Source organism: Callorhinchus milii, unplaced genomic scaffold (assembly GCF_018977255.1).
Source record: "Callorhinchus milii isolate IMCB2004 unplaced genomic scaffold, IMCB_Cmil_1.0 Scaffold18, whole genome shotgun sequence".
NCBI classification, from domain to species: domain Eukaryota; kingdom Metazoa; phylum Chordata; class Chondrichthyes; order Chimaeriformes; family Callorhinchidae; genus Callorhinchus; species Callorhinchus milii.
The window spans coordinates 3,132,258-3,155,900 of NW_024704759.1; the positions used below are offsets into that span (position 1 = coordinate 3,132,258).

The 23,643-nt window shown below is 42.0% G+C and overlaps 1 protein-coding gene across 2 annotated transcripts; it reads left to right on the forward strand.

The window, feature by feature from the left end:
• Positions 1-9,304: 9,304 nt before the first annotated feature.
• Positions 9,305-23,276, forward strand: mapre1 (microtubule associated protein RP/EB family member 1). 2 transcript variants are annotated; one of them, XM_042341666.1, is made up of 8 exons: positions 9,305-9,484; positions 16,126-16,259; positions 16,981-17,126; positions 18,178-18,391; positions 20,192-20,313; positions 20,659-20,811; positions 21,780-21,790; positions 22,424-22,479. In XM_042341666.1, exons 2-7 carry the CDS (start codon positions 16,139-16,141, stop codon positions 21,783-21,785), a joined length of 762 nt encoding a protein of 253 aa, XP_042197600.1. In that variant the 5' UTR covers positions 9,305-9,484; positions 16,126-16,138; the 3' UTR covers positions 21,786-21,790; positions 22,424-22,479.
• Positions 23,277-23,643: the final 367 nt, after the last annotated feature.

The following is a 23,643-nucleotide window of genomic DNA, read 5'->3' on the forward strand; positions in this document are numbered from 1 at the left end:
TTCAGTTCCTGATTGCCAAGCACTCCTGCAAGTGGCCATTATATGTGTGCACAGTACATGTCACATGCTATTTGGGAGAAATTGCAAGAGATTCCAATTCTATCCCTCTATGATGTCCACAGACACACTAACTCACACACACAGACCTCACACACACACATATACACCTCTAAAGCATGGTTAACAATTAGGAGCAGTAACCCTTGCTGATTTCCCCCTCCCTGAACCAAAGCTTTTAGACCAAGGATAGCACCTCCCAGCAGTACTTAGCCCAGACTAGGGGTCCAACCCATCTGTATGAGTCAGCTACTGACTGAGTCACCATCAGTTAAAACAAAAGTACTAAATTTGATTTGGGGTAGACATGCAAATGTGACAGAATAGCTCCAGGCATCATTTCCTCCAGTCACACGAGAGGAACTGTACAGTGTTTGGTTACACAAAAGATGGAAATATCACAGCAGATTTAAAAATAGAAACCATAACCAGATGTAAAATAACCATTACCAAAATAAGTCTGTTTTCGTAGACTGCAGCATTTTTGTGATCATGTCTTAGACTTAGTCATGTAAACACAATTTAGTTGGGCCAAATGGCCTCTTTTCATGCTGTACAGACTATGTAATGATATGCTAAATATTGTACAATGTCAATTTAATTCTTCTGAATGATGAGTGAGAAAAGTAGACTGCAACAGATGTTGCTATTTATATTGACGCATTAAGATGGCTGGTTTGTAGTTAGTGAAGAAGTTAGCTGGGCTCACTTGGCCAACAGTCCTCCAGATGAAGTGACTATTCACCTCATGGCTTTGTGGAACCTTGCTCTGTGCTGCCGTATTTGCTTACAATTACAGTTGCAATCTGATGCACTTTGAGATGTTCAGAAGTTATAAGTGTTGGAAAGTTAAAGGATTATTACTAAATATTAAGACAAAGGATTTCACAACGAAGTTGGCTTGCACAACTCGCTCTTTATATATCTATTTATTTCACTGTTTATATATTTTTATTTCACCTAGTGAAATTTTGCAGTTCTAACTCAAATCTCTCACTCGTTTTCAAATCACTTAATTCCATCGCACCTCTGTACCTATCCGACCTGCTTACCCCCCACTCCACCACCCGCTACCTCCGCTCAGCTGGCTCCGGCCTCCTATTTGTCCCTCGTGCCCTCCAGGTTTCACCACCGGTGGCCAGGCTTCAGCCACTAAGCCTTGAAACTCTGGAACTCTCTTCCCTCAATCCCTCCGCCTTACCCCTCCTTCCCCACTTTCAAATCCTACCTTCCTTTTTGATTGTGCTTACGGTCACATGCCCCCACCCTCTGCCCCGGCTCGGGGTCAGAATCCTCTACTGTGAAGCATTGCGGGATGCTATCCCACATGAAGGGCACTATATAAATGCAAGTTGTTGTTGTTGAACAATTCTGGAGAGGAAAACATGTGTGCCACTGGGTGTATGTGTGAATTACGAATCTTTGTCACCTCATTATTGGAGAAAATTAAGGCTAATGGATACAAGGAAATTAATTCAGCACCTGGACAATGAATGAGAAATCTGTGTAAAATGCCAGCAGTTTTTCCATCTGAAAATAAGCGCCAAAGGAAATTTGATGATAAAAGAAAAATAGTTACCAGGATAATTTTTTTGACTCCGATGAACAACATAAGCAAAGCAAATGTAAAACACTACTGTACTGTCTGTCATGTTAACCATACCTGTGGATAATCCTGTGTTCTGATTAGCTCTAGACCATCCTTTCGCACTTGATTGAGGGTCCCCAGGCTAGCTGGGAGGTCACTGTTTGTCACAAGGGACGTGCGTGGAATGCACACTGTGCAGATGGCAACCGGGGGCGTGGGTCAATCAGACACCATATGTGTCCCTCATCACAAACCATTGCCTGACATTTAATGGATTATTAATCTTTTTTTGTTTTTTAAAAAAAACATCAAATCAGTCACAATCAATTCTTTAGGCATCTGTCTTTCAGCGGAAATCTCTTTCCATCTTTGAGCGCAGATCTGCAAAAGAAAATACAATACAAATACAATACAAAATTACATTTGTATAGCATTGTTCATGTCAGGCGGACATCCCAAGGCGCCGACAGTCAGGGATTTGGACCCGAGGAGGGAGTTGGAGTAAAGGTGAGTAGAGGGCAGAGAGGAAGGCACGGTTGAAGAGAAGGGTCTTGAGATGTGAAAATGAAGAAAAAAAATGAAGGAAAGCTTCCAACGTGTGGTGGAATTAACTCCCCCACCCCATCCACCCCTGGATCTATCCAACACTGATTACAACCCTGACCGAGTGCTGCTGGTGGTATAATTCCTTTCGTTTTGCCAAGCTGATGTGCTCAAGATGGTGAAGAATGAACATGCGGTCTATTGTAATTTTGTTGTTGTTGTTATGCAACAAGTGTTTGCAGAAGGAATTGCAGGTTGTGCTTCATTATGGAATTGACATCTAAGGCAAGTATTGGTTGTTAATTATATAATTGAGGACACCTGTAATTCTGTTTTGCACATGGGTTTACACATAAATGTCATATCTCCCATCTTCCTTTGCTCAGATATTTTTATACCAAATAATGCCTTACACTGTATACTGATGGAACAATGGAGATTTTCTTTACACAGTAAATCTTATTTCCTGAACGGGTAAAATGCAACTGGAGACTTGTATGATAAGGTACTTAATTAATACTGATGACCTTTTTTGTAGATTTACCTTAATTGAATGGATACTTTGCAAGTTTACAGTCTTCCTAGAAACACAGTAAATCCTGTGAAGCGCTTTGATGTGACAGGGCGCTATATCAAACATTAGGATTATTATTATTCTATTACAAATTCAAAACTTGTGGAAAGGTAAATTGAACAATAATCTCAAAAATATAACAATTCACAAGAGTATTTTTAGAAATAAAAACAAGTTTAATCTTTCAGATAAAAAAAGATGGGTACTACTAAATTGGTATTTGAGATACATTTAGTGTTGTAATTTTTCGCTTCCAGGTTGCATTAGCTTCTGGGATATGTTAATGTTCACCAACAAATGCACAGTCACTACATGTCACAGTATATCCTGTGAACTGCTTTGAGAAGTTTCTATGATGTGATAAGGCTCTATATTAAGGATTATTTTGTGGGTGTTTTGCCTACAAAATATACAGACAATTCACTTTACAGTATATTCTGTGATGTGCTTTGAGATGTCTCGAAGACGTGATAAGGCACTATATCAAATGCAAGGATTATTATTATTTACTGTATATCAGGAACCCAAGTTTCCATAGCTACAGAATTTCAGGTATGCTTAGCTCTCGGTATTGTTGAGGTGTACGCTCTTCAGAGACATGCTGCAGTAAAATGCTAATTACTGTGTTCACTCCCATCAGTGGGGAGCACTGTTCTGCACGACTCATTAAAGTCAAACATCACTTTCTTGTAAATTATTCTATCTGAATTTGTCCAATTTTCCTCTCTGCTCTTTTCCATTCATGGTTGATTTCTCCTCTCCAACCTAGAAACAATGAAGCACTGATAACCCCAACTGGAAATCAGCTAAATTCAGCACTGCACCATTTTCCAGATCATATGGTTTTATGCTGTAAACGCCTTCGGGGGGTGGGGGTGAACCTATGGTCTGTGATGAATCAGCATGTTCTGCCTCTACAGCAAAGCTGTTTTTCCACTTATTGGCCTATTTACAACTTAACACTGGTGAAACGCTGAAGAAAATAACAATGCTTGCATTTGAGGCAGCTTCTATAATATGAAATGTCTCAACGTGCTTGGCAGGTAATTCCTGAAACGTGTGGTTACTTGTAGGAAAACAAGGCAGCCAGTTTACATACAGTGTAGTCCTACAAACAGCCATGAAAGCAGCGATCAATTTATTTGGCTGGCCAGGACACAAGGAGAAACTCCTTTCCACACACCCTCACTTTATAAATGGGGGCAGTTTCCACAACACTGGATGCCAGTGGCTGTACTACATAACACTTGTCATATAAATGCATCATTTGAATGAAGTCTTGTGCAGTCTCTTATATAAATTCATCATTTATATTGTAGGTCAGTGGTTAGAGCACTCGCCTCGCAAGTGAGAGACTTGGGTTTGATTTCCGGCAGGATGAAACCTTGGGCAAGTTTCCTTACTCCACACGCCTGATAATAATTCCTCAAGAAAAAAATAATAAATTGGTCACTTCAATCCACGACTATTTTGTGGGACACTGCTGTGCGCAATTGGCTGCCGTGTGTGGCCCACAAATATACAGTCAATTCACTTTACAGTGCCCTCTGGAACTCCATCCTGCAGTCCCTCGCCTCGCCCCCTCCCTTGCCTCCTTCAAGAGCGAGACGGGGGACCCCAGCTCAATATTCTCCTCTTCAACCATGCTTTTGATCACCCTGCTTCCTCCCCTGCCCTCCACCCTCCCCAACCCCCAACTCAACAACACAACGAGGATCTTGAATTCGATCCTCTGGGGGATGGGGAGCCTGTGGAGTCGAGCGAGGGTGGGAGTGATGTGGTCGCGAAGCCTGGTGCGGGACAGTACACGAGTTGCAGAGTTCTGAATGACCTGCAGTGTGGAGGGAGGTGTCAGGAAGGCCGACGAGAAGAGAGTTTTCGTAGTCCAGCCTTGAGGTTTTAAAGGCGTGAACCAGTGTTTCAGCAGCGTGAGGGGTGAGGTAGTGCCGTAGTCTGGCGATGTTCCGGAGGTGATGGAAGGCGGTGCCGGTTGTGCCGCGGATATGAGGGAGAAAGGACAGCTCAGGGTTGAACAGAACCCCGAGGTTCCTGATGGCTTTGAGAGGTGGAGAGTGCAGCCTTGGATGCTGATGGTGTCAGCGCCTGAGGTGCGGAGGCACTGACGTGAGCCAATCAGGAGGGCCTCGGTTTTGCGCACATTGAGCTGAAGTTGTCTCTCGTCCAGGACTCGATGTCGGACAGGCAGCTGTCAGGACATCAGTGGTCGTGGAGTTGAGGGTAGAAGAGGAAAGGTAGAGTTGGGTGTCATCCGCATACATGTGGAAGTTAACCCCATGTCTGCGGATGATGTCACCAAGGGGGAGCATATAGAGGGTGAAGAGGAGGGGACCGAGGACAGAGCCCTGAGGGACACCGCATGAGACAGTATGGGGCTGGAGGAAAAGCCGTTTGCAGCGACAAAGTGAAGACGGTGGGAGAGGTACGACCTAAACCACTCAAGGACAGGGCCTTGAAGGTTGAGGTGGGAGGACAAGCGGTGGAGGAGGATAGAGTGGTCGACCATATCGAATGCGGCCTTTAGGTCGAGGAGGACGAGGAGGCAGAGGGAGCCCTGGTCGCAGATGGTCAAGATGTCATTGGTGACCTTGACCAGGGTGTTTTCCGTGCTATGGGCAGCACGGAAACCCGACTGGAGGGGTTCGAAAAATGAGTGGGTGGATAGGAAAGAGCGCAGCTGGGAGGCGATGACTCTTTCGAGAACCTTGGACAGGAAGGGGGGGTTGGAGATGGGCCGGTAGCTTGATAGCTGTGACGCATCAAGGGAGGGTTTTTTCAATGTGGGAGTGATGGTGGCAGTTTTGAGGGGAATGGGAACAGAGCCAGAGGAGAGGGACTGGTTAATAGTGTCTGTGAGAAGTGAGGCAAGGAGATGGAGCTGGGAGATAAGGAGTGGAGTGGGGATGGGGTCCAGGGAGCAGGTGGTGACAGGATGAGTTTGGTGACAGAGGGTGGGGAAACGGGTTCGAAGGTGTGTAGGGGAGGATGGGTAGGAGTCGGAGTGTGGGAGGGAAGGGGTGGGGGGTGGGTAGAAGTTGGAGGGGCAGTGACCGCGGAGCGAATTTCCTTGATTTTGGATTCAAGGAAATCCAGCATCTCCTCGCAGTGAAGGTTGGAGGAGATGACCTGCGCGGGGTGGCGGGGGGGACGGAGGAGTCAGGATGTGGTGGAGAACAGAAGCCTGGGGTTGCCTGGAGTAGAAGGACGGGTCAGAAACACTGACTGTCCAGCGCCTTGGAACGTCTTCCCGAGGTGAAAGGCGCAACACAAATGTAATTTTGCTGTTGTTGTAATCTGTGAAGTGCTTTGAGATGTCTCCGCTCAGCTGGCTCCAGCCTGCTTTACGGCCTCTGCCTCGTTCACCCCACTATTGGCGGGCGGGCCTTCTGCCACTCTGCCCCCACCCTCTGGAACTCCATCCCGCAGTCCCTCCGCCTCGCTTTCTCTCTTGCCACCTTCAAGACCCATCTCAAGACCCTCCTCTTCAACCGTGCTTTCGATCTCCCTGCTTCCCACCCCCTGCCGTACACCCTCCCCGACCCCAAGCTCGGCTCCAAAGCTTGTCTGTTCAGTGCCTTGGGACGTACTCCCGATGTGAAAGATGCTATACCAATGTAATTTTGTTATTGTCCAGAAGACATGAAAAGCGCTATATCAAATGCAAGGATTATTATTATTATCATAGGCTTCAATGTGGGAAGAGAAGCCATTGCAAGAAGAATAAATGGTGCATTTCCTCTGAGAATTTTAAAAACAAATGTTGTCGAAATGAATCTATGTATTTAAATGAGTTGCACAAGAGTAAATAGAGAAGATATCCTCTTCTCTCCTAATGAAACCCTTGGGATTTGCTGAATGTGTACACATAAGTAGGAGTATAAAAACTATCTACAGTATTACAAATGGAACCACATTACAAATCAATGCATTTATACAACAAATGTTTGTTTGACAATTGCAGTTGGGATTAGAGAATGAATCTCAAAATTTTATGCAGTGCCAAGTTAATGTAGAGCTGTATTTTGAGTATTTTGAGATGCAAGTGACAAAACTGCACATTGTCAGTGAAGCCTAAACTCATAAGGGACTGCACGTAACTCCATGATCCATCACAAGCCATCTGTTATTTACAGACTACACAAAAGATGTCAAGTGTACTCCATCACAAAGTGTCACACAGGTTAGAGATGGAAGAGAGGGTACACAGTGATCTCACCTAGTGTAGCCGAATAGTGAGTGGTATAGCTCCCATCAGCAACTCTGTACATAGATTTTTTTAATCCATCTACAATAGATTTTTAGACATGGCGACGATTTCATGTGACATTTCGATACGTTATGTCTGAGAGTGTGAGAGCTAAAGATTTGTGACAACGAAGCTGTTCCCAGTTGTGCATGCAGTAAAATGCATCATTCATCATACAGTATTTGGGAGAGATTATTTTATTTGCTGTTCGGGAAACTGAAAACTGTTGATGTTTAGATGAATGCCCAATAGAGATCACTCGTGCTATTACTCAAAGGTCAAGGAAAACGTGATTTTTAAAAAAAAATTGTAAAAGGAATCCAGGTTTCGGTGACATCCAGGAAAAGGTTATTAGTAAGTTAAACAAATGGCAGAAGTGAAAACATTCCACCAAGTCTTAGCCTGTAAAACCATTTTATCTTAAATTTGAAGATTGTGCAGAATTGTGCAACAAATTGCATTCTTTTCAACAAAGAAAAAACGAGTGCTTTTAAAGAGCTAAATAGGGGGAGGTGAGCAGGATGAAGAACGGATATTGTTGCATTGAGAACTTTTCACCTGCAGCTGATAACTTAGCTCGGGTTTGCAGGCTGTCTGGCAACTGAACCCATAAGTGGGCGAAAAATAAACCACATCCAGCTGATACATTCACTTTACATTTCTAGCCATAACCAGACACCTACAGTAGAAATAAATAATAAACAATTACATTAACAGCAGCTATGAGATTTGCACCAGATAGTAATATCTCTTATGCTGGGACTGGGACAGTCGTTTAAGCAATGGTTTGGATAAAGGTCTTTCTGATTCCATTTGATTTTTCAATGAGACCAGTGTCTATCACGGTCTCTAGCACCCTTCCTGGTAACCCATTCCAGCCATTAATTATCCTTTATGTAAAAAACACTTCTCCATGTTTAGCCCTCTTATTTTGTTACTTTGAAGTTTTCATAATGCTGTTCTGTATAAATTTTCCCCAAATCAAGTATTTTTATATAACTTTGTAACATCTCTTCGGTCTCTTTTCAAGGCTCAAGAGGTCTAACCTCTAGTCATGCCCCATAACATACTCATCAAACACTAGGGATCAGCTACATTAATCTTCTGTGCACTGCCTCTCAGTGCTGAGAAGCCTCCCTGATGCTGCGATGATCAGAATTGTTCACTAGGTGCAGCCTGTCCAGATCGACGTCTGGCTTGTGCTGGGAGTCCAATGTCAACTGATTCTGGATCTAGCCCAGTGACCTGCTTACTTTCATAAACAGATTGGTGAATATGAGCAATGAGGTTAAGTGGCGGGGGTGAACTGTGTTGTGTCAGCAGTCGAGAGAGCAAGATGCGGAGGGAAGGTGAGGTTGATAGCTATTTGGTGAGGGGACGTGAGCAACCACGAAGCGCGTGTATACTTACAACTACTTCCATTCCCTTCGCGGGGGGTGGTGTCTCAGAGCGCTTAACAGAGGTGGAAGTTGACCCAGTGCCATGGTCAAAGAGTAAAGACAGTGAGAGTTGGGGTTTAGCCGGCGCGACTGGTTTCTTTGGTGATCTGGAAAAGCGGGAGGGCAAGGTGTAGGGATTGAGGGGGAATTCCAAAGCAGGGCATTGGAATAGTCGTGGCGGGAGTTGACGAGTGTGGACGAGAACAACAACAACAACAAACTCGCACGTACGTAGCGCCCTTCGCGTGGGAAAGACGTCTTAAGAGCGTTTTCCGGGTGGGGTGGATGGCTGAGCGGGAGCGATGGGAGAGAGGAAGGTCGCTGTTTATTTGGTTTGGGTGCCGAGCCCTGACCGTCCAGGGCCTTGGGACCCCCCCTCCCGAGGTGAAAGGCGCTGGGCAAATGTAACTTGTCGTTGTTGTCGTCGTCGTCGTTTGACCTCGACGACCCGCAGCGGCCACCCCGGGCTGGGCTGAATGTCCACTTCTCTATCCATCCTTTATGTTCTGTGCTGAGGAAGAAGAAGAGGAGGAGGAGGAGGAGAGGGGACTAACAGGAACCCAGGCACCAGGACCGTTGCTGCCCCCAAAAGAGCCCCTCACCATGGCAACCGGCTCCCAGACTGGACCTGCGGGTACCGAGCATGCGCACCGCACACACACACACACACACAGGGACATCAAAGGGAAAGGAGAGTCCATCACGTGACCGACCGGGGTGGGGCCGACGCCACACGACGCGCATGCGTGCGATCGATCCTGCCAAACCCGCTCTTGCACGGAGCCGGCGGGCGAGCATGACGTATGCGCAAGGAGGCGGGGGTTACACGGCCTCGCCCCTGACGCGCGCGGGCGCGCATGCGTATTTTGCCGGCCGTGGCGTGGTGACGGTTGACGCTTCGCGAGCTCTCGCCTTAAGTTTGAACCGGGGTCCGAGCGTCTGCGCGCCGCTGTCGGTTACCCAGAGAGAGAGAGAGAAGGGAAGCGGTCGACGGGGGCGAAAAGGCGCGGTGGTGTGAGGTGAGCGTCCGTTTGACTGACTGACCGACCGACCGTCCTTATTAACACGTTTACCGAGCCGCTCAGTTCCCTCAAATGGCAAACCCGCAAGAGGGAGGGGAGATGATGATGATGAGGAAGGAGGAGGAGGAAGGTTGATGATGATGATGATGATATGGGAGGGGAAGAGAGAAAGAGAAATGAAGAGACTTCCTTTCCTCTCCCCCCCCCCCCCCCTCCCCTTCCCTCACATGCCTCCTCTCATTTTCTTTCTCAATGATGGATAATAATTTCAAAACGCTGAGGGAAGGCTGTGTTCGCTCGTTTGAGGCTTTTAACGCGGTGCGTTTTTAATGGGGGGCGGAAGGAGAGAGAAAAGAAGCTGTAAGGGTTGAGCCGGCGCGCCCGGATTCTTCGGGTATCTGGGCACAGCTGAAAGCGAAAAGGGGCCTATTTTATATGATTGTGGTGTGTGTGTATATTTATATATAATGTGTATATATATTATAATGTCTGTGCATATATATATATACATATATGCACACTGGAAAAGGAAATTGTTAATCGTAGTCTCATTGTCATTTTGTTTACCAAAGTAACGAATATTCTCTGTGTTGTGTGTGTGTATATATATATGTGTGTGTACACGCCGTATTTTTTAAAAAGAAACACACGCACACAGACCTCCCTCCCCCCCCCCAAAAAAAAAGCCAATTTTTTTTCATCCAGTCGTAATCCGCGTTGAATGCAGCTCCCCCCCCCCCCCCCCCCTTCTCTCTCTCTCTCTCTCTCTCTCTCCTCCGCCCTTTATATTTTTTTCTTGTGGGGGTTCGTATGCCTTTTCATTTGTGTTCCATCTTTTATGATGCCCTCCCTTTCCTCTCCCCCCACCCCACTCTTTCTCTACCCGCACCCCCCCCCACCCCCCCCCTCTCGTCTCCACATACGCGCATACTTCTCTTCCTATTTCCCTTTTTGTCAGTCTCTTTGGCTGCATGTTCTTTTTAAGATGGAGAATCCTGGTGTGTCGCGTGTGTGTGTGTTTTTTTTATATGCAATAATAATAATTATATGCGTCTTTATATCTTGAAGAAAACGGGGTTGTAGGATTGAATATGCCATGTTTTATTTCCCAATGTCTCGTTAATCGCTATCCGCCGCGTGAGTTTGAGTGGCGAGAGTCTTTTGAGCAGCGTTTCTTTTTTTTTCGCGCAATAAAACATTTTTTTCCCCTTATTTTTGCCACTTGCCAAAAAGCGGCCAGTGTAAATAGGGCGGAGGGAGGGTGGGCTGTCCCTTTGCTTAATAGTGCTCCCTCCGCCTGCGCTGCCGGCTCCAGCTCACTGACTCCCGGCCACCGTCAGTGGCTGTCTCGGCGCAACCGCAATGTGTTTCGGAGTCTGGGCAGAGGAAGTCATTACAAGTGTTGTAACGCCTTATGTGCCAGCAAGATCGGTCCTTGATCCACAGCTCTAGGAAAGAGGGCTCGAGTCTTATGACTGAAACGAACTGATGAAATCCCTGTCATGCTCGAACGAAGGGCCTGAGGTGCTATGTGTATTCGAGTGTGCTCTGCTTGAGCTTTGCCTGTTATGTCTGCCTGCCTTGTTGCTCGCTCAATTCAGTATCTCAGCCATATCCAACGAGCACTCAACCCCACTCCCATGGGTCATTCATTGCCTGTCGAGATGATTATCTGTTATCCTTAATTCTTTTCTGTCCTGCCCAACCCTTATTTGTTAATCCGGTGTCTGGAGTTCCTCAAAAAAAACAAATCTCTGGAAAGATCCAAATGCTGTTGTTGACATTATAAAATCAGCATTGGACTGCTAAAATACTGCATCATAAAACGTCTGGCGATTGGGTTTGTTCTTTAAAAAATAATGAAGTTGAAGGCTGCTCACTTGCAACAACGTTTTTATATTCGAAATGGGACTTGACAATGAGTACAGTATTTCAAGAATTACTATAGGTCAATATTAGAAGAATATCACTGAGAACAAGTGTAGACCTTGCTTGGTTTATGGCTGTTTGTATTTTCACCTACCTGATTAAATCTTAATTGAACTTGCATTCTTTTAGGGTAATATTAATGAATGAAAATTATGCTGTTACGAAAATGACTAATTAATAATAATAATAATAATAATAATCCTTGCATTTGATATAGCGCTTTTCACGTCAGGAGGACGTCCCAAAGCGCTTCACAGAACACACTGTAAAGTAAATTGACTGTATATTTGTGGGCGAACGCGGCAGCCAATTGCGCACAGCAATGTCCCACAAACAGTCGTAGATTGAAAATGACCAATTTATTATTGTTTTTGGTTTTGGAGGGATTATTATTAGGCTCTGTGTGGAGTAAGGAAACTTGCCCAAGGTTTCGCCCTCTGCCTGGAATTGAACTCAGGTCTCTCACTTGCAAAGCGAGTGCTCTAACCACTGAGCTACAGGACTCCACGATTGAAGGGTTTACAGAATCCCCTAATTTCTCCAGGTATTATTTGCATAGATAAGAGTGGAGTGATGTTTGTGTTCCCTATTAGACCCACCCTAACCCTACCCCTATGATTTTTCATTTATTAAGTTCAATGTGCATGGCTTAACATGTTAGAATAAAATTAGGTTTCTAAATTGTGAAATATGGAAAGATGCCGAAAAAGTTACAGAATCCATACTAATTAATGTAGTATTAACATATGTGCCACTTGGAATATTTAGTTTTTTTATGGATGTATTTTTATTTACAAGAAAGCTCTGTTCAATACTTGCCTATTGCTGAAGTCGTGAGCAAATTTTACATGCCAGATATGTACTGATTTCATGATTGTTTGCCTTTTGTTGTATGCAGTGGTCATTCGGTATATTGGTATACAAGTTGAGTACTCCATTGATGTAAATCTGCAAAACTGACTAATTTGAACCACTTGGAAAACATCTTCACTGATTTTGCTTAATCAAGCAAGTAATTACAAAAAGTATAAAAGTAATTGCCTATGGCAACTTCATTGTTTCATTTTCAAGCCCAGACAAGTATGTTTACCAAATGGTTTGTATTTTATTATGTAATAATAATCAACTTTTGTACTTTGTGTTAGAATCCCAAACTGGAAATGAAAGGGGGAGGATGGGAGGAGGGGAAATAAAAATGTCCATTCTGGTGAGCACTTATAAACATTGATCATCTGTATGAATTCCCCTCCCAAAAACTGTACTAGTTGGATAATGCATTGGGAAATGAATGGCGTCTTTGGATTGGCGTCTAGAAACAAAGGATTTTTAATTTATTAAATTGAATGTGCGTGGCCTCCATCAGACCTAAGATGTTAGGTTTTCCTGGAACTGCAGGGCATGAGTAGAAACACACTTATTGCGGCTATTTTGTTGGGAAATGGATGTTCTTTTAGATTAAAATTAGTTTTAAATAATCAAATGATGATAAAATCTAGAGATGAGATTGAAAGATTCTGAAATCAGACATGAAATAGAGGGGAATTGGAGCAGTGGAAACTTGTGTGGAATCGATAGGGGCAAAGACTAGTTGGGCAAAACGGTCTGTTTCCATGCTGTATCATTCTTTGTAATTGCCAATTAAATGAACCATTAAAAGACCTACGATGTTGCATCTTCCAAGTTAGTATTCTTTGCCACTTTTTGTAGAATTTATATTAGAACTTCATCTTGTGGATTCCGCAGTATACAAAAACAACAAATTTACATTTGTAGAGCACTCTTCAAGTCGGGAGGACGTCCCAAGGCACTGGACAGTCAGGGGTCAGGACTCGAGCATGGGGGAAGGGTGCAGTAGGGGTGAGGGGAGGCACAATCAAAGAGGAGGGTCTTGAGACCGACTTTGAAGGAGACAAGGGAGGAAGTGAGGCGAGGGACTGTGGGATGGAGTTCCAGAGTGTGGGGCCAGAGAGACTGATGGTAGAGCGGGTCGGGAGGAAGACATGGAGCAGGCTGGAGCCTGCTGAACGGAGGGAGTGGGCAGGTTGGTAATGAGTCAGCAGGTCAGAAAGGTAGGAGGGGGCAAGGCCATGGATGGCCTTGAAAGTGAGGACGAGGATCTTGAATTCGATCCTCTGAAGGATGGGGAGCCAGTGGAGTCATGCGAGGGTGGGAGTGATGGGGTCACGGAGCCTGGCGCACTAGAGTAAACGAGCTGCAGAATATAGGGCTGGTAACTGTAATAAGGCACGATAACCTAGTCTATTGACTTTCCTTGATATTGAATTTCACAATAAAATGCATTGGTGAATTTAACTTGAATTTAGATATAGCGGTGCCAATATTGGAAATTTATAGTCACTGGGAATAGCGGAGAATGGTTGTTGCAACTGTTTGGATTTTTTTAAAAAAAATTACTAACTTTTTAATTTTTTTACAAACTTTAGCATATTTCTATCAGTTTCCTGGTTTGTTGAGGTTCAAAGCCCTATGTCGTAGTATAATTCCTGTTGTCTTCTGGATGGCCTATTAACTTTCAACAGGCTTCATTCCCACAGGTTATTTCCAGCTGATGGCTTTCTGAACAGATTCATAATCCTTATCTGTTTCTGTTGATATTGTTTCTTCCTAGTATGTTACTGCAAACCTATTTTGTTCCTTCAACCCTTAACCTTTCTTCTCCCCCTCCCCCCATATTAAAAAAAATATTCATTAGACATAGTGTTTCTAGACTATTCTCTAGAAATGGATTTCAGTGATTTTGTTTCATGGATTGTTCTCCATTACAACTTTTCCACTTTTCTAGCCCTCTAGGCACTTGAAGCATTCCAAAATAATTGACGGCTGCTGGAGCATAGTATTTATAGGAGTTGGTATCTGCTATATGAGGGGTGTGCCTGATGTATTTTAGCAGCTGATCAGATCAGAACCAATTTCAAAATAAAAATGTAATATAAATTTGCTTCATTATTTGTGGATTATGGAGCATATTTCACTTGCTCAAAATCATTGAATTCACTCATGCTGGTTTTGTGCATGACCTAGTCTTTCCTATCTAATCTTCATTCACATCTTCTTTGTGTGAGAAGATTTTATGATGGTCAGGGTGAATGAGAAAGATGGGCATGAACAATTCAGAATTATTTTCATGTGCCCTGTTACCTATGCGATCAAGCCAGTTAGAATTANTTTTTTAAATATTCTTTGAATGAGTAAGGAGAATTTGTCTTCTGTACATTTTGCAGGGCACAACCCTAGCCTAGAGCAGGATGCCAACTCATCCATCTGCATCTGTTCAAATAGTTTGAATTCCATAGTCTAAAATCCTATTCAGTAAAATAAGGCTGTGATTTCAATACTGATTGGTGTCTGGACAGCTGTATGTAAACTTGAGGATTTGTGATCAACTGTTGCAAGTCTCCTTTTTTTAAAAAAAGCACTGCCATTCAAATACTGTATAGCCTTAGTTGAACACATAAATGTGCCGTTTTCACAATTTCAGAGGTGTTGTGAACTAAATAATTGCTATGAAGTTTTCAAATTTGCTCATAGTACTATACAGTTCTTAATTAGCCAGGAATATAACAAAGTTGATGTACTGTATTTAGCTTTACGTCCTTTGTTCTATAGGCAAGCCAAGTACAGGGAGAATGTCACCTAGAACAGGATGCAAATTGTGGTTAGACAAAGCTATTTAAAATGCCTTTTTAAGCATCAGGTTGTTTGTTCATTCAGCCCATGTGCTTGTAGGTCTCTACTGGTGAGAGTTGAGTAGAAATGTAATTTTCCTTTGTATCTGTGCACATTCATTCGTGACTGTTATTGTTGCTTAGATTTTTTTCCCCCTAATTGGCTGTAAGGATTTAGTAGGGCCAGTTATTCTATTGTTTGTCTTTGAGGACGTAGTTTTGATGGTACCGGAACTAGATTTGTCATTCTGAGTCTGTTCACATACAGAGGAGCCTCATTATAATGCTGCTATCATCTTATCCTGCACTGTAGTGCACATTCACTTCTGGTGCCCAGTCAACCCACTCTAAAAGCACTACACACAGTTTTAGTACTTGCTGGCCTGTTTCCCATGCAAAAAAAAAGTGGACTTCTGGATCATTGTGTTGCTGTGGCTTCTTGCATATCATACAGGAAGTAAAGCCAGATGTGGTTCATGTGCACTGTAAGACGTAGTGTAAGCGTTAACCTGATGACACAGAAGTGATGGCTGAACCTCCAGCTAAAATCACTCAAACTTGGGGAAGGGTACATCTATGCATTCATAATCGTGAGCAATTCTGATCATGAGTCAGGTCATTAATACTCAAGGTGATGACTCATTTTCACAATATCTTTGTGAGCTAATCAAGGATGGAGCATGCATTTCACAGGAAACTTCATCCACCCTCTGCTGAACTTTTAAGGGTTTCTGTAATTTTTTTATTAAAAAAGTTAATGTTAACATGTACTTTAGACTTCTGTAGATGTACTATATTAGCTTGCAATTAATTACATGCATTTTTGAAATGTGCTTTACCCACAAATTATAAAGTTAATTCACTTTAGTATATTCTGTGATAGTGCTTTGAGGCGTCTCGAAGATATGGTAAGGTGCTATATCAAATGCAAAGATTATTATACAGATGCTTTATCTGATGAAGAAAAATTTTAAAATACATTTTTAATGAATCTTAACCATTTAATCTTTTCGTACCATTTAGTTTTTTTTAGAAAATGGCAGTCAACGTTTATTCTACATCTGTGACCAGTGACAACTTAAGTCGACATGACATGCTGGCGTGGATTAATGATTCTCTTCAATTGAACTTCACAAAGATTGAACAATTGTGCTCAGGTAGGTACAGTAGGCATCTGTGTGTCATGTTTTAAGCACATAGTGGATCACAATCTGGTATGCAAAGCAGACGCTTTACTTTAAGTACAGAATATTTTCTTACGCCCTTCACGTGAGCACCATGGGTGTTGCCTATACATAGCTGAGGCATCTTGTGGATTGAGGCATCCACTTGTCTGTACCAGTCCAGGCTATTGGCTCTGAGGAATTCTGATCTTTATCATAAATTTGAAGGGAAAATCTTACTGAAGCCCAAACTAGGTATAATCATTGTAGGAACCAGGATCCCGACCATTCTTAACTACCATTGATGTAGCTGAAATCCTGTGTAGATCACCCTTTCCACCCAAAGCCACTTCTCAAGCTACCCCATTATTCCTCCATTGACCTCGTGCTACTCAGGGTTGTGAAGATTGATCATTTTTGTTGCTTTGCTGCGTGTTCTCTATCTTCTACATCCATGACACCTGCTGGGTGTGCTATTCAGGACAAGCATCTATATTTGCATTGTATAAATATATCTGAGGAAAGCGAAGAGATCATAGAACCAAAAACAACTTGTGAAGACCATGCAGATTTCCTGAAAATCACTGTTCCTGCGTTTCCCTTTTATTTCCTTCGAATCCTACTTGCAAATGAAGGTTAAAGAGGAATATAATGCTCATAGTAGGTAATGACTCATGGAACCCTGATGTATTAATTATGCCTCTTGTCATTAAAGGTGGAGCATATTGTCAGTTTATGGACATGCTTTTTCCCGGTTGTGTTGGATTGAAGAAAGTGAAATTTCAAGCCAAACTGGAACACGAATACATTCATAATTTTAAGCTTTTACAAGCAGCTTTTAAAAGAATGGGCGTTGACAAAGTAAGTGGAATATTATCAATTGGTACTACAGACGATGAGTTATTATTGTCTTGCAGTACTTTACAATATGCGATCAGGAATGAGATGCACACTCACGCGCATGCCGACGTAGGGGGGCGTGCGGAAACAGGGGCACGCACTCACAGACACACAGGCTCACAGAGAGAGACACACCCACTCAGACACAGAGAGAGAGAGAGAGAGAGATACACACTTACACAGACAGAGGAGGGACACACACACACTTGCGCAGACACACACTCGCGTAGGCAGGGACACACACACACCAACTCACAAAGACAGAGCGACACACACTCTCCCTCACAGACACAGAGTGAGACGCACACTCTCACAGACACAGAGAGAGAGACACACACTCTCACAGACACAGAGAGAGAGACACACGCTCTCACAGACACAGAGAGAGATGCTCTGAGGTGCCACCTGGCGTTATATAAATGCAATTTGTTGTATTATTGTGTCCTTTATTGCAACATTCAAGAATTTTTAAATAGTAAGAAATTTACCATGTAGGAATCGGGTTCTTGGCTCCAGAGAACCATTACACTGAATTCTTAGACCATTCGTATCATCTCAATATTGTTCACTTCAGATGCCAGATGCGAAGAGATCCTGGACTTCTTTATCTCTAAGATAGATAAGTAAAAATAAAAAAAAATTGGACATTTAATCCATGACTGTTTGTGGGAGACTGCTGTGTGCAATTAGCAGCCATGTTTCGCCCACAAAATATACAGTCAATTCACTTTACAGTATATTCTGTGAAGTGATATGAGATGTCTCGAAGATGTGATAAGGCGCTATATCTATCAAAATCAAGGATTATTATTTATAAAGATTTTTTTGATTGTGCTTATGGTCACCTCCCTCTCCCCCTGGCTTGGTGTTTGACTCCACCACTGTCAAGCGCTCCGGGAAGCTACCCCACATGAACGGTGCTATATAATTGCAAGTTGTTGTGGTTGTCCAAAGAAAACTAGCAGAAAAAGGATAAAGTGGAGACGGTTTTATTATTTTTTTTTTCCCCCAGATAATCCCTGTTGATAAATTAGTAAAAGGAAAATTTCAAGATAATTTTGAGTTTGTCCAGTGGTTCAAGAAATTCTTTGACGCAAACTACGATGGTAAAGACTATGATCCTATACTTGCACGGCAAGGTCAGGATGCAGGACCACCACCCAATCATGGTGACCAGGTTTTCAACAAATCTAAGAAAACACTTGGAGCAGCGAGCACGGTCTCAGGTATAACTATTTATATATGATTACTTGATTACTCGGTGTTGATAGATAAACTCATTTAGTATTTTGGCTTCAAAAAGAAAGCATAATGTACGTGGATAGTTCGGTGTTGAGCGCATATTCTTTACCATCCCATAAAGCGGCTTTCAGTTTAGTAAATTGCACTGGGACTTTTATGCTTATTTACTTGCTAATTGATCTGTGTTACATGTTATAGTATTGAATGATATGCTGTGTTGAAATAGCTGTATTCTAGCAGTGATCTTGAATATTCTTGCGTGTCCACATGAATAGAAACTTTTGCGTTTATTATACGTCTATGCCCATGGTGGTTGGAGTATATTAGATCCCTATTATAATGTGGTAGTTGGGCATCCATAACATTCTAATCCACATTGTCATGCCATTGATCACACGACTGGTAGTATCGGTGTGTATTACGCTTCAAATTGCATTGTTGTGATTTAAAACCATCTTTGTCCAACACAATTTGATGGAGTTCTGTATTAATAGATTAAGAAGGGTTTTTTGGGGGGTTGGGGCTGGAACACTGGCATAATTTAATTATGGTACTCAATCCATGAAAAATAATTTGGTCACTCAATCCACGACCGTTTGTGGGACACTGTTGTGTGCAATTAGCTGCTGCGTTTCGTCCACAAAATACAGTCACTCCACTTTACAGTATATTCTGTGAAACGCTTTGAGACATCTCAACGACGTGATAAAATTCTGTCAAACGCAAGGATTATTATTATAGCTGTTGTGGGACAATGCTGTGCGCAAATTGGTTGTCGTGTTTCATCCACAAAATAAGGTCAATCCAGTTTACAGTATGTCCTGTGAAGCGCTTTGAGAAGTCTTGACGATGTGATAACGTGTTGTATTAAATGTGAGGATGGTTATTATAATTTAAATTTGCCATAGAATTATGGTGTATCTTTGATCATATTGTGTAATATTCTGCTCCATAAATTACAGATGACAGTCTAAATACTAAATCCTCAGATGGGAAGCACAAAGCATCTATGTCCAATATAGCGAGATTCAAACTCGGTACAACCTTTCTTTCTAGAAAATAACTTTGCATTATGTCCTGTAACCACAAACTAAATGGTGGAAGTAAGCATGAAATTCACATCACTTATGTCTTTCTAAACTTTCAGTGGATTTCTTTACACCATATGTAAAGGTTTGTTCACAATGATTTTTTTCCCTGGGTACAGGGAGACAAAGGAAATGATGGATTGCTCTAGAATCTGCAGTATTTAAGTGTGCTTGGTGTCGAATGTAATTATACTATGGGATTGTGTATTGCCAGTGTGAACAAAGTGCTACTGATGTGCTCATGTGAATTTTAAACTATTATCTAAACTTTTACCACACTTCAGATTTAAATTTTCAAAGATAGTCAATCCAAATTTAAAATTTCTATCTTGGCAAGGATGATAAAATACATTTTAAAAATTGGTGTTTGTAGCCTGACTGATCAAATGCATTGCATAGTAGTACTTTGTTGCTGTCTGGGTCACTGATTGCACCCCTCCCCCAGGATAAGGTCTTGATTAATGTGCAATTTCTGCACTTTTACCTCTACCGTGTGTTCACATTATATTCACCCATCTGTCACTTTCCTTTTCATCAACATCAGCAAGTTTGGTTACCTGTATCTTTCCTGTTTCCCACACCAGTGACTGCAAAATTGTGGTTGGGGTATTCCTGGATTTCTCGAGCCAGTAAAGTTGCGCATTCTATTGTTCTATTTATTAAGAACTTACCATGATGTTTTATAAATTGTTGCAGTTGGTCCAAAAGTCACTGTAACCTCAAAGGTTGGAGCAGCCCCAAAACCTGTATCTGTGGCTCCTAAAAGGCCTGGAATGGTGGGAAACGGAGACGGACAAGTTGCAGAACTTGCACAGCAGGTTGGTAAAAATGTTATAAATGTCATTTATCTTTAATTATAATAAAGCCTAGTTATGGTTACAATTCTTAATAGGAATCTTAATCTGTATGGTATATTTAACACGTTTTATTTGATTACTGGGTGAAGCAAATTACTCAATTTATAGCAAGTTCTAGGGGAGTTGAGATATTTTGGACTAGGTGGGGAGAATGATATTGTGGGGAGATCATGCTAACTGATGAAAATTCTACTTGCATCTTTCAGTATCCCTTAATTTTATGTTTTGAATTTCAATTGAATGTATTTGAACAAATGCTGTTATCAAATATCATGGTATTAAAGTGTATCTTGTATCCTTATGCAGATCAACGTGCTGAAAGCAACTGTTGAAGATCTTGAGAAAGAAAGAGATTTTTACTTTGGAAAACTGAGAAATATTGAATTAATCTGCCAAGAAAATGAACCAGACAATGATCCAGTGCTGCAGCGAATTGTGGAAATTTTGTATGCTACAGACGTAAGAATCTTTTAAATCGAATTGCTTTCATGTAAACTTGGATTCATAAATTAGTTTGTTACCCACTGAAGACTATATTATGAATTTTCAGTGCATCTCTGTTTTATAATGCATGTCTTTATAGTGCAAATTCGATTATGTGGTTTCCACTCTCCGCTGGCTTTTGCGCTGATATTAAATGACCACAAATGTCGCTTTCTGCTTTCCTGCGCGTGTGCAAAGCCGGAAGTTGCTTTGGGTGAGACTTGACCAGGAAGTTGGCCATTTTGCTTTTAACAACAACAAAATTACATTTGTTATAGCGCCTTTCACGTCCCAATGCGCTGGACGATCAGTGTTTCGGACCCGAGCTGGGGGGAGGGATTGGGGAGGGGGCAGGATCGAGGGGTAGGGGGTAAATCTTAAAGTGGGATCTAGCACAGGGAGCAAGTCGTTCAGCTGAGTGCATGTTAGTGTGCCTCATTATTAGCAGAATTGGGATTTTCTGGTTCCCAAACAGTCTATTGCATTGAGACTCCACTATGTATCCACGTCTTGTTTCCCCTATGTTTATTTTGTCATTCCTGTCCAAGCATCTACTGCTGCTATTCATTTGGGATGATTTTTTTTTCCTCCAAGCACCCCATTTCTTCTTTCATTTTTGGAATAACCTCCAGTGTATAAATTTGTGGTTTTCTTTAAACACAAGTATTTTAAATTAAAACCTAAGTGAACACCTAGAAACAGGAAAATAATTTATTTCTCAATTGTCAAGTTGATACTGTTTAACAATGTATGCTCTCATTAGAAATTTACTTCCAACCACCTGATTTCATCCTTTTTTTTAAAATTACCCAAAGAATTGTGGTTAAAAATCAATATACTGGAAATTCAAACCACTGGCTTTGTGGTATATTGGTGCAGGTGTATTTCTTGTTTACTGCACCCATTGGGTTACCAAAGCCAATCCAATTTTTTTTCTCTTCTAGGATTAAGAAAGGCAAGTAGGACCAGACCAAGAAAACACATTATGAGGCAGTTTTTAAAAAAAAATTATAATCATTAACTACATGCACAGAAATGCTGCAAAGAAGCAAAGGTAATCTTAGTAAGGAATCTATGCAGGATTAGTTGAGAAAAGGGCAGAACAAAGATTGGGTGAGTGAGTCGGCAGAAAGTGAATATAGTACAACTTGCTTGCTTAATTTTTAAGGAAAGTCTGTTTGTGTGCGAGCATGTTTCAGTACAATACATTAGAAAACTATAGTGGTATGGGTCCGTTTGAAATTTAGACCTACAAATCTATCTTTAGCGAAATAATTTTTTAATTTGGGGTATTTTCTATTCAGGAAAATAGCAATAGATCACCTGGTCCCATTATTTTATTAAATGGTTGCCTTTTCTCAATATCCCTTATATTATCTCCCTCTTTTTAAAAGTCCCAATTAAAAATCAATATTTAATTCATCTACTCAGCCAACTGAGTTTGAGTTGTGCTTAAGTTCTGCTTCTTGGCGGCAGTGGAGCACACTTTTATCTGCAGACAATTTAAAGGCTATATAATCCTTCATAAACTCTGTTAGCAGCTATATACTTGTTCAAATCTATTAATTCTCAATGTCTTGAATTCTAGGAGGGATTTGCTGTACCAGATGTTGCCGACGAACAGCCAGAAGAGCAAGAGGAATATTAAACGTGTTGCTTGGGTGCAGCACACCTATGGTTGAAATATCCTCTTGGAATCGTATGCTTTGTGCACACGCATAAAGGAAAAGACACTCTTATTTTCTGTAAAGTCGGAAGAGCCTTGTTTGTAATTTTGTTAGTGTCAGCAAAATTAAAATGTACCTCTCTAAATAAGTGCACTTTGCAGAAGTTTCAGTCCATATTTTTAAAGAATATATCTGGCTGCTTTTGGCATCTCAGCAGCATTAGCCGTGGAAGTGGAAATTCTGCACAGTCCTGCAGAGTGCTATTATGATATCTTGATGCTTTTGCCACCACTAAAAGCAGACATGCTCTTGGACAGTGTTAAAACAGAGGTTGATGATGGAACGATCACTGCATGAAAATGACTGTAAATTGCACTGTAACAGAAAGTGTATAGAATGGTTCAGATCTTTATACATTATCAGTTGTATGTTGATAGTAATAGCGTGTCCTAAAATGTTGTGTGTATGTGGCGAGCCAATTTATTTGACGTGCAAGGAATCAGTTGAGAAATGCCCTGCATGAATTTTGTATGGAGAAATTGACATGAATCAACTGCAGGAAATTAATGTGGTGCCAAAAGTCCCGCTGCCTATTGTAGTTGTAACTGCAGCGGTGAAATATTTCCTGAATTCTTCTGTGGCCTTTTTTTTTGTTGCTGCCCTAAGACTTCAGGATGCTGTCAGAAAAATCCAATTTGGTCTTAAACTACAGGGTGTTTTTTTTTCTATTGAAATCAATTTCTACTACTAATAAAGTTTGATATTTCAACAAATTATTGAAAATCTCATTGTTTTTGTCTAAAGAAAAATCTTGCTATTGGTTTAAATCTAGGATCTTGTTTCTGGCTAATTATGAGCCCTGTAGCTTAGTGATTAGAGCACTGTCCTTGGACCTGGGTTCGATTCCTGGACAGGGTGAAACAACAAGCTTTCATTTATAGAGCGCCTTTCACGTCGGGAGGACGTCCCAAGGCGCTGGACAGTTGGGTTGGTACCCGAGCAGGGAGGTAATGGTCAGGGTCGGGAGGGAGCGAGGAGGGGGTCGAGAGGGGAGCTGAAGGCACGGTCAAAGAGAAAGGTCTTGAGACCGGCCTTGAAGGAGGAAAGGGAGGAGGCAAAGCGAAGGCACTGGGGGATGGAG

What these genes read in the sequence shown, in the direction of transcription:
- mapre1 (XM_042341666.1), top strand. Translation starts at nt 16,139, where the DNA reads ATGGCAGTCAACGTTTATTCTACATCTGTGACCAGTGACAACTTAAGT. An exon ending in GATTGAACAATTGTGCTCAG is followed by an intron (nt 16,260 to 16,980) that starts GTAGGTACAGTA and finishes TTGTCATTAAAG; the next exon opens with GTGGAGCATATTGTCAGTTT. An exon ending in AAAGAATGGGCGTTGACAAA is followed by an intron (nt 17,127 to 18,177) that starts GTAAGTGGAATA and finishes TTTTTCCCCCAG; the next exon opens with ATAATCCCTGTTGATAAATT.